The sequence below is a fragment of the Dendropsophus ebraccatus genome, chromosome 5 (genome assembly GCF_027789765.1).
Source record: "Dendropsophus ebraccatus isolate aDenEbr1 chromosome 5, aDenEbr1.pat, whole genome shotgun sequence".
In the NCBI taxonomy this organism is placed as follows: Eukaryota; Metazoa; Chordata; class Amphibia; order Anura; family Hylidae; genus Dendropsophus; species Dendropsophus ebraccatus.
The window spans coordinates 16,634,514-16,645,712 of record NC_091458.1 but is presented as its reverse complement, the minus strand read 5'-3'; the positions used below and the strand labels follow the sequence as shown (position 1 = coordinate 16,645,712).

The following is an 11,199-nucleotide window of genomic DNA, read 5'->3' as shown; positions in this document are numbered from 1 at the left end:
CGTTCATAGTACAGGACAGATAATGTCATGATGTCCTATTTGTGCAAAATTGCCATAAAAAACAGTGTTTTTTTGCAAATCATGGCGGAAGTGTAGCCAGGAGACAGTACACCAGTGAAAGTATAAGTCTTTTTGGGTGGTCATGGGCCCCTTAGGAGCTCAGGGCCCCGGGCTGCCGCCCGAAACGCCCCTATTATAATCCGCTACTGCATATATGTTACGCAAAGCAAACAGGAGACGGGAGTACAAAATGCAAACATACCAAATCGCAGCAACAACAAAAGTGCAATATAGAGATATTTATCCAAAAACGTACACAGTAAGGGTATGTTCACACTGAGTAAAATAGACGTAATTCCACGGTGGAATTACACCTGTCTCCTTGTTATATCTTCTCAATGGGAGAGAGCACACTACTATGAGCGGAGAGCGGCGGCAGCAGAGGAGCGCACGCCCTCTCATTCACTCATGAGAGGTCCCCCACAGTATTTGCTCAATGTGAACATACCCTTAGCCACTGCATGGTCAGACTCATTGTCTAACATTGCCTCTTTAGGCCATGTTCACATGGCGGAAGACACCGGCCATTCTGTGACCCGGCCAGGTCCAGGACCCGGCCAGATCCGGGATGATCTTCACTTCTGATGAATTGGGATGCGGACGCATCCGTGCGCGCCCACATGCCAATTCGCTGCTGCACACAATGGAGCATGCAGCCTGAGACGCACGCTCCATTGTGTGAAATGACATGTCTTCTGTGGCCACTATGCATAGAAACATAAAAGATTGTCGGCAGAAAAAGACCACTGGGTCCATCTAGTCAGCCCTATTAGTATTTCCATTCTTCTTATCCTAGGATAGATGTATGTTTATCCCAGGCAGGTTTAAACTCTGTTTATGATTTGAATATGATTTGAAATTCAATGAATAGCGGGCGCTATTTACTCCGGCCAGGATTCCCTCTAGCTGCAGCACTACATAAGTAAAGTATTAATCACGACCGTGTTGCAAATCGGCAACAACAGCCGTGATTAATACTTTACTCACGTTGTGTGAACATGGGCTTATTCAGGATATCACTGGATGGATTTTTGAGCACTAGAGGGTTATTGCGGTATGAGAAAATTTTGTTGAAATAAGATTTTTACCTCAAGATATAAAACTTACTAATATAGTTTTATCAGTCATTGTTCTGACTTTAGCACGTTTTAGCTTGACTTTAATTGTATAGTACTTTCATTTTCAATATGGTGTTGTCTCCAGCTCCCGATGCTTGGATGCTGACCATGAATGATAAGAGAGCAATATAATAGTATGCAATAACGCTAAATGTGTGGCTCCAGGTATGTCAGCGCCACCTACTGGTAATAAAGAAATATATCAGGAATGCACACATCTAGCTATACTATTCTATATTATACATGGCGTTCTCTTAGAATGATGAAAATCTATGGATGATCTATAGGTGCAAAAAGACTATGGGGGAGATTTATCAAACATGGTGTAAAGTGGAACTGGCTCAGTTGCCCCTAGCAACCAATCAGATTCCACCTTTCATTTTCCAAAGAGTCTGTGAGGGATGAAAGGTGGAATCTGATTGGTTGCTAGGGGCAACGGGGCCTGTTTCACGTTACACCATGTTTGATAAATCTCCCCCAATTGTAATCATACAACAGGACCAAGTATCTGAAATAATAAGCGTCCATACTATACAACCAGCACCGCCACCACCTCAGCCCCTGCTAGCAGGCATAAAATCAAGATAAATCAGGCATGTAAGGAGGCCACACCTCCTCCCCGCCTTGCCACACCCCCTTCCCATCAGGCGAGCAGGGCATACTTTGGGGAAAAGAGGCAACACTCTTGTGCGAACAGTTTGGTTCATGCTTTACCCTTCTCCTGAAGTAAACCAGGTGCAACTTCCCCCCAAAGTGTATTTACAGCATGCTGCCATGTGCTGAATAATGCCTCAGCCAGAGGAGCTGCTGGGGAATGAATGCTGCAGCTTTAATGTCTGCTGAGCAATAGTCTGCTGTATACTGAAATGTTCTGCAGCAGCTCTGGATGGAGAAACTGACAGGAGGGCTGTGATAAAGAGCTAAGGAAAAGCAATGCATTCTGGGAATTGTAGGACTGAGCAACAACTCAATAGTAGTAGTGGTAGGAAAGATGATAGCATACCCACAAAACAAATGGATTTTTTTAGAACCAGGCCAGACAGCTAAGCTATGCTATATGGTTTCTATTTCTATTCTTTTTTACCTGACATCAGAGTTTCCCTTTAAGTCAAACGGAGAAGCGTTTACATGCATAAATATGCTTATTTAGATGCAAAAATCGCAGCAGATTCCACACCCACAACTATCACTGTGACGTAATAATGGTGAACATTTGGGGTCCTTGGGGTTCAGTAATTCTTTATTAAAAGGGGCTTTAAAAAAATACAATTTCAAATAATTTTTTAGGGAGAAGTGAATGACTAGATGAGGATTTTGTCTATAGGACTTGCAACCATTAGACAAAGTGGAGGACTGCTATAAAGAGTGTCTCTCACTCTGGAGGACCCGGAGTGTCTGTGCCTATTCTTTTTCACGTGTAATACTTCCTTTTCCCTGTGGGGGCACTGCAGGGAAATAACATACTTGATGCTCACAGATGATATTTGTTACTAATATAATTGTTTAAATAATAATATTAATAATTGTATTAATAATAAAAAAAAACAGAAACCAACAATATAGAAAATAAAAAGTTTATTATTATTATTATAATTATTATTATATCAATATTAAAAAAAAACTGAAAATATGTAAACGATATATATTTAAACTGCTATAAATATATTGCTACATCCAGCTGCAGAGTTGTCCTGATAATGAACAGTATACAGCGTACGGGTCCACCGATGGCTTTCACAGTAGATGTCTGCACGGGATACGTCACATGTGAACGGTTGCGTGATGCGTAGCTGACACTACAATATACAACACATGTTCCTAACATCCGAACCAGCTGTTACTTTTGAGAATTTGCTGGATTCTCCTGGACTCCATGTTATATTCATACTGAACCGATTCCTGGAAGAAGTAGAGAAGTCCTGGAAGAAGAAAAAAAAAAAAGTGAAGTTTTTATGTAAAACTTTTTAAAGAATTTTTGGTGATTTTTTTTTTTAATCTATATTTTATCTATATTTTAAAATTATTTTGAAAAATTGCAGTTTCCATTATGGCCAGTAAGCCTAAAACTTCATTTGTTTGTTACCGAGCTCCGAATTCTCTACTTTATTTTACATAACCATGATGGCTCCCTGCAACCACAACTACTGTAGTTTATTCCATAGGAATGGATTAATATATTAAATAAATCTGTGTACAGTAAGCTCCCCCTAGTGGAAGGAACTAGTATTAAAAAAAAATATTTAAAGTGTCCCTCTTACCTAAGTTTTGATTGGTCAGAGTCTGGGTGTTCTGACCTCCACTGATGGCTAGATATAGCAAGGAGGAGCACTTGGCTAAGCACCTGTCTCATCTCATCTTTCCATATCGCCATAGACTTACAATCCTGCAGTGAGCCAGGAGAGAAGCACTTAGCCAATCTCTTCTCCCAGCTCTACCTAGTGATCGGTTGCGATCTGCACACCCAGACATATTAAAAGTTTTTTTTAAAGCTACAGGGCCACTTTATATCTGACCCTTTAATGCCCTTGGCTCCTTTGATGTACCAGACAGTTACTAAAAAATTGTTGTTGTTATATTCCAATTTATGTTAATATCTGACCTAGACAATAATATCACTTTATTCTTCAGTTTTACTTTTTCAAACATTTTTTGCATTACCAGAAAAAAAAACTAGCTTAGTGACCCATATTGGTAGCTATATTTACCTTTGTAATAAAATAATGCATCAATCTTTGGTCTCATTCCTGGGAAATCTTTGGCGATGAACTTTGGAAATCCACTGTCCATGGCTTGTCTGTCTTCATCATAGCTGAAAGAGAAGAGTCATACCAGATTTAAATTATAGCCAAGAAACATATGTAAAAAAAAAAGTTGGAATTAGTTCACAACTGTGTATTACTTAGTATGCTGTATTATTATAGTATGATATATGTACAGAAGCTTATAGATGAGTCCCTCCTTACCCTTCCCCTGGCTCATCAAATGTGGCCAAAGCAATGAAAAAACATTATTCTCCATACTCTGTCAGGACTTGTTAAGGTTATATGTGTCTATATGTGGTCATCAATGCTTTGGATAAGAGTTTAAGCCAGTTGCTGGTTTTGGTAGCATGTCTTGATAATGTATTGGATTTGTATTATAAGAAATTTGCAGAAGGGTAAGCGTGGACACAACATATCCATTCACCACTCCCAGATCACATGGCTTCTTCTTACCTATAATACTTATTGTGCACAAAGAAGAACGTTTTGCCCAGGTGCTCAACATGAACGGCAGCGTCAATTTTTTTAACATTTTTGGGAAGTCCTAGTTTGGTGATGCTCTTGGGTCCTCGGGGTAAATCAAAGCCATCAAGAGTCCAATATTTGTTTCCTGGATTTAAAAAAAAAAAAACAAAAAAAAGCCATTATGAACTCATAAATCGCATTATGATATTGTAAATAAAAATTTTTAAAAATTATCATTTCAGATAATCTGATAAAAATAAAAAAATTACCTTTGAAAACAAGAACTTCCCCGGTGTATGGATTCTCATAGGCAGCTTCAATGTCATTTGGTAAACCTGGCCAAAGTGTCTGGATGAAGAGTAAGTCGGATTCACCTCCTCGAGGATGTTTGCGAAGTACAAACCTAAGAAATATATGGAAGATTTAGCCATATAAAATAGATTTTATATAGATAAAATATACATTACGGGAGATTTATCAAACAAGGTGTAAAGTGAAACTGGCTCAGTTGCCCCTAGCAACCAATCAGATTCCACCTTTCATTTTCCAAAGAGTCTGTGAGGAATGAGAGGTGGAATCTGATTGGTTGCTAGGGGCAACTGAGCCAGTTTCACTTTACACCATGTTTGATAAATCTCCCCCTATATCTCTATACATCTACATTATAGCTACATATACACCAGCCAGACCACTGCTTGTAGAGCAGAGAGGTGGTTGGTATTTAAGACAGTAAGCTGTCAACAATGAGAGGTTGAATTGCATAAAAATGCATAAAATCATTAAACAAGAATAAAAAAATATTAAAACAGATGATGTAAAAGAAAGCTTTGCCATATCTTACCTGTTTAGAAAAAAGAAAAGTTCTCCTCTAAGAGTGGTCACAGCATCGAAGACAATGTTGGGGTCACATTCAGAGGGTGTGGTGGGGCCAGTTGGCTGGACGGGATTTGATGTTTTTCCTAAAAATATATAACGACGTATTAATAATCTATAAAGGAAAGGTAGTTGTACTCATAATATACATTTCATCATACATATCAGCCTCCTTACCATAGAGAGATTGGATGGCATCAATGTCGTCTTGGGGAAGTCGGAAATGATCAGGGTCGGTGTTTGGGTAATTGGGATACATGAGGGCTCCCTGGTCTGAAGAGTGATGAAGTCCCAGAGCATGACCGAATTCTTGAGCTGCCACCAGGAACAGATTGTATTCTAGAGAGAAAAGAGGATATGAGTATTGCTGAAACATGGCCACAATAAAGTATTTTTCCCAATGGTGAATGGAGTCAATTCATTATCAACTAAAAAAAACTTAGCCCTGAAATGTTGACATACTGCCAGGATTTGAATTTAAATTTGCCTTTCAAGAACAGTGTGGATCATATGCAGCAGGTAGACTGGTTCTAGGTAAACAGTCTGCACTTTCTTAGGCTCTCTCGCTTTCCTGCTCGTAGCACATGCAAGACCTTACACCCAATTTTTTGTATTCTGTCCTGATCTACTTGTTACTAGGGACAGATTTACCCTTACAACAGACAGTGGACAGCAGATTGCAGGAAATAGAGACACCTAGTGGCCACAACTTTAGAGGTTTTTCTTTGGGACAAAGAGTCACTTTTGGTAAATGAGGTGACACATATATTAGCAACCACTTTGGCTAGGGAAGTTGTTTAAAGCGACATTGACCATATAAGTCATATAAATTTGGTAGTGCTTGAAATGTTACAAGTCTCTATAAATCAGACCCATAACTTACGTTGGCTGTTGGTGGTAAATGTCTCATCATCGTCAAAGTGAGTGTCACCCCCAATGTGAGGCCCAGGCTGGAAAGCATGAGCTAAAACTCCATTAGGTCCATCAAATGGGCTGTTATCACTGTGATCTAGAAAAAAAAGACGTAAATTAGTACTCGGGATCATAACACAGAGAGATCACTGTCCGTCGTACTAATAATTGTTTATTTTTACCTCCAGTAACAAATTTGATTTCGATATCACAATCGCCTTTGTAGACCCTGGTGAAGGTCAGTGGGGCCACGTCGCTCCAGACTTTGAATGCTCTCTTGATGGAGGACTCCACATCAGCTTGTGGCATGTCCGGTGTGAAATTCACAATTCTTGGGTGAAAAAAAATATAGATGAATATAAAGCAGCTACAAAGAGTGTCCCTCACTTTGGAGGACTCAGTTTTACAATAATAGTCTATAAATTTCAATGAGAACCGTGTAATGCTTCATATGACCTGTGGGGGAGCTGCAGGGAAATTGAAAACCTCCTACGAGTTCCTCCCACAGATTACAGCTGCTCACATATAGGAAATGCTTACTTGTAGGTGATCTCGTTTTTCTGCCAGGCGGCACTTTTGGGGACTGTTTCATAGGCGCCAATGTCATGAACGCCACACCGAGGTTTCTCCATCATTTCTATGGTCTTCTTGTCCAGTTTTCCTGTCACTTCCAGACCAAAGAACAGTTGCATTTCTTGAAGCTTCTTAGTAAGTGGATTATAATGCTTACTCCGTCCCACTGGTCGTCCAGTAGTTTTCAGATCATAGAAGCGCTCCAGATATTTCTAATTAATTAAAAAACACAAAATATTTGGTACTTTAATATTATAAAGCATAGGACTAAAGGGGAAACTATACAATCAACTGGTAGCAGAAAGTTATACATCTGTTAGAAACCTCAAGCTGCTGTATGCCCTGCAGGAAGTGGTGTATTCTCTCCAGCCTGACACAGTGCTCTCTGCTGCCACCTCTGTCCATGTCAGGAACTGTCCAGAGCAGGAGAGGTTTTCTATGGGGATTTGCTGCTGCTCTGGACAGTTCCTGACATGGACAGAGGTGGCAGCAGAGAGCACTGTGTCAGACTGGAAAGAATACACCACTCCCTGCAGGACATACAGCAGCTAATGAGTACTGGAAGAGTTTTTTTAGTAGAGGTAGTTGAAATGTCTGTATAATTTTCGGCTACCAGGTGATCTGGAATTTTTTTGTTAGATAGATAGGAGATAGATAGATAGATAGATAGATAGATAGATAGATAGGAGATAGATAGATAGATAGATAGATAGATAGATAGATAGATAGATAGGAGATAGATAGATAGATAGATAGATAGATAATAGATAGATAGATAGGAGATAGATAGATAGATAGGAGATAGATAGATAGATAGGAGATAGATAGATAGATAGATAGATAGATAGATAGATAGATAGATAGATAGATAGGAGATAGATAGATAGATAGATAATAGATAGATAGATAGGAGATAGATAGATAGATAGGAGATAGATGGAGAGATAGATGATAGATAGATAGCAGTTAGATAGATAGAACATAGATAGATAGATAGATAGATAGATAGATAGATAGATAGATAGATAGATGATTGATTGATAGATAGATAGTAGTTAGATAGATAGATAGATAGAACATAGATAGATAGATAGATAGAACATAGATAGATAGATAGATAGATAGATAGATAGATAGATAGATAGGAGACATGCATATTGAATACACACTTTTATGTGTTGTCCATTTACTATTTAGCATCTAAATCGAATCTCATATCAAAGATATTATATTAAAGATTATCTAAACCGCAACTACTTTCTTCCAAAAACAGCGCCTCCCCTGTCCTCAGGTTGTTTGTGATATTACAGCTGAAACTGTGACTCAGCTGCAACACCACGCTCAAGCTGAGGACATGGGAGGCGCTGTTTTTTTTTTTTGTAAAGAAAGTTTCCTTTACTGAAAGAGTAGTTGATGCTTGGAACAAACTTCAAGCAGATCTGGTAGGTAAATCCACAATCTGGATGGGATAAACATATAGCAGTCGGTCACATACTCACCTCGGCCAGCTTGGCATACTTCACCTCCAGATCCTCCTGAGAGGCGGCAGGGAAGGCAGCAGAGAGTGCAGCCCAGGAGAGCAGCAGGAGGACGGGGAGAGCCTGCTGCATTGTGCTGGAGCTTCTGGTAGGATACTTGTCAGGCATTGACTCTCGCCTTTATATAGTCCCTGGACGTCTCATAAGTCGTGAGTCATATCAGTCTTTCTTAATTGCTGCGGCGGCAGATGTGGCTGCGTTCCAGCAATGTGACACAATAGCAGTGATGTAATAATACACTGTGTATGACAGGAAAGCCTTCCAGGTATGTAAGTCAGACACGCTGGCTGAGGTTACTGGCCCCACTTGTGTATAATGGGGGGGGCATGGTAACGTGTAAAATCCAATCCCCCCCCCCCCCCCCACTACTGAGCCAACTTGAAGAGTCACTTGGGAAATCCCTCGGTTGGGCATCACCGCATTAAAATAATCACATGGTTTTCTCATTCACTGGGGAGTCATAAGGGGTAAATGAGTTTGTTATAGATGTAAAATAAGCGGAGGATCTGGAAAGATGCCGCTCGGGTGTGTGCAAAGAGAGTGTTTAAATGGGTACTGTCACTTTAAGAAAGTTTTGATAGCGCTGAAACCCCCGACCGAACACTAGATGTAGCCGGGTGCTGGATGTGTTGTCTGTGTGTTGCGTGTGATCAGGATGGAAAAGTCAATGGGACCTGTTGCGCACATAGAGGGGAGGAGAAGAAGCGCTCAGCAAGGTGCTTCTCCCTACTTATTTAAGTGAGGAGACCCCCACGACTATAGCCTTTGTATTGGAAACCTACAGCCTGCAGGCCTCTCCAGCTGTTGCAAAACTACAATCCCCATCATGCCTGGACAGCCTTTGGCTGCCCAGGCATGGTGGGAATTGTAGTTTTGCAACAGCTGGGGGGGAGGGGGTTCCCTATCCCTGCTTTACGACTTGTCAAAAACTTTTTGAAGTGACAGTAAAACTTAAAATTTGCAAGAAAATCCACCTTTTTTTTTTACAAAGTTCTATTCAATTAGGGGAAAAAAACACATAAAGGCTATGTTCACACAACGTCAATAATATTAAAAAGGCGGACGATTTTCATATTTAAAATAACATCCGTTTTTGCCCGGAGTTAACTGACTGCAATGCAATGCACTGAAGTCAACGGGAAGACGGGCGTCCAATGCGCACAGCGTATTGAATAACAGACGGTTTTGCCACGGGCGTCAAAATAATGAAAATGATCATTATTTTCGGACGTCTTTTGCAAACAGCGGACGTTTTTTATTTGTAGTTCACACAGTTTTCCTTTTGTCACCGTTCTGTCTCCATTTTTACTATTAAATTCAATAGAGTTTTTAATTAAGCCGCATCCAACGGCCAATTAGTAATCCGAACTAGAATAATGTGCAAACATCCGTCAATGCACTAATGGGAGGTCAGGCTGCTAAATAACGTCCGTTATTTTAGACTCAAAATGACGGACGTCATTTTAAACAGAGATTAAAAAACGTGTGAACATAGCCAAAAGAAGTGATTTTGAATTCATTGAACATGATTTAAATCTTGTTTTGATGATGAATTCACAGTGAAATCTTCATGAAATCCCATCTGCAATGTCTTAAAGGGGTTGTTCAGGCTTAGAAAAACATGGCCACTTTCTTCCAAAAACAGCACCAACTGCTCATTTTAAACGTGGGGTTTTCCAATTCAGTTATACTGAAGAGAATTAAGCTGAATTGCAATACCACACATAACCTGAGGACAGGGGTGGCACTGTTTTTGCAAGAAAGTTGCTGTGTCTTTTTCTAATCCTGGATAATCCCTTTAAAATGTTTCAGCTGAAATTTTTATTTTAAAAACGTTTTATGCAAAAAAAACGGATGAAAAAACTGATGCATTTGTGTACATCAGTTTTTCCATTCACTTCCATTATAAAAAACAGATCAAAACGGATGTTTTTTTTTATTATGGAAGTCAATTGGAAAATGGATTAAAACGGATGCACACAAATGCGTCAGTTTTTTCATCCTTTTTGTATCTGTTTTGCATAAAACGGATGAAAAAAAAACCTGCAAAAACGCAGTGTGAACCCAACCTGAGCCCCATCTATAGTTCCACCCACACAATGGCCGACTCTCCCTCTGGTCTCAGACAGCTACGTGTACTTATCTTAACCAAATAGTCTGGTAGTAATTCGTCCCACACACAATCACGATAAACAACTTCCTTCAGTGATAACAGTCTCCTACAATAATGGGGGCACAGGTCACAGTTACCCAACAGTAATCCACCATCTACACCCCCCAAAGAAGGCGGTAGGTTTACTACCTCCATTATGTACTGTTCCTGACTCTGACCCTAACTCCTTGCTCCAGTGCTGCATCTTTCCCACTTATGGTGAGGGTATAGAGGGCTTCTACACCACTGTAGGGTCACTAGTTCCTAAAAAAGTAAAATGTTGGTCTGGGCCCGGCCCAGAGACAGGAGTGGGGAGTATTTTTTGAACACTTTTCAAAAGAGCAGGGACTCCTGTTATTTTGATCGGAGTCCCTGCTACTAAGCAATGATGTGCAATGTACACACATGCAAGGTAATAACTCTTTACTCTGACCAGGACATGTAAAGTGTATGCCTCCTGCTTAATAGTTTCTATGGTGGTCTAGCGTAGGGTACTATGAAAACTATGCATAGAGTCCTTTTGACAGGAGACCCTGCTCTTCTACATCAAACAGCGTATTCTTAGCACATAGTGGGAGATTTATCAAACATGGTGTAAAGTGAAACTGGCTCAGTTACCCCTAGCAACCAATCGTATTCCACCTTTAATTCCTCACAGACTCTTTAGAAAATGAAAGATGGAATCTGATTGGTTGCTAGGGGCAACCGAGCCAGTTTCCCTTTACACCATGTTTGATAAATCTCCC

At 40.1% G+C, this 11,199-nt stretch overlaps 1 protein-coding gene across 1 annotated transcript; it reads right to left on the bottom strand.

Moving 5' to 3' along the window:
- Positions 1-2,738: 2,738 nt before the first annotated feature.
- LOC138793404 (matrix metalloproteinase-18-like) lies at positions 2,739-8,397 on the bottom strand. Its single transcript, XM_069971967.1, has 10 exons — positions 8,263-8,397; positions 6,731-6,975; positions 6,373-6,521; positions 6,162-6,287; positions 5,456-5,617; positions 5,247-5,364; positions 4,675-4,808; positions 4,394-4,550; positions 3,884-3,987; positions 2,739-3,097 (listed from the first exon to the last, which is right to left on the bottom strand). Exons 1-10 carry the CDS (start codon positions 8,371-8,373, stop codon positions 2,997-2,999), a joined length of 1,407 nt encoding a protein of 468 aa, XP_069828068.1. The 5' UTR covers positions 8,374-8,397; the 3' UTR covers positions 2,739-2,996.
- Between the last annotated feature and the right edge of the window lie 2,802 nt (positions 8,398-11,199).

What these genes read in the sequence shown, in the direction of transcription:
- LOC138793404 (XM_069971967.1), bottom strand. Translation starts at nt 8,373, where the DNA reads ATGCAGCAGGCTCTCCCCGTCCTCCTGCTGCTCTCCTGGGCTGCACTC. An exon ending in AGTATGCCAAGCTGGCCGAG is followed by an intron (nt 6,976 to 8,262) that starts GTGAGTATGTGA and finishes TTAATTAATTAG; the next exon opens with AAATATCTGGAGCGCTTCTA. An exon ending in AAAAACGAGATCACCTACAA is followed by an intron (nt 6,522 to 6,730) that starts GTAAGCATTTCC and finishes TTTTCACCCAAG; the next exon opens with AATTGTGAATTTCACACCGG.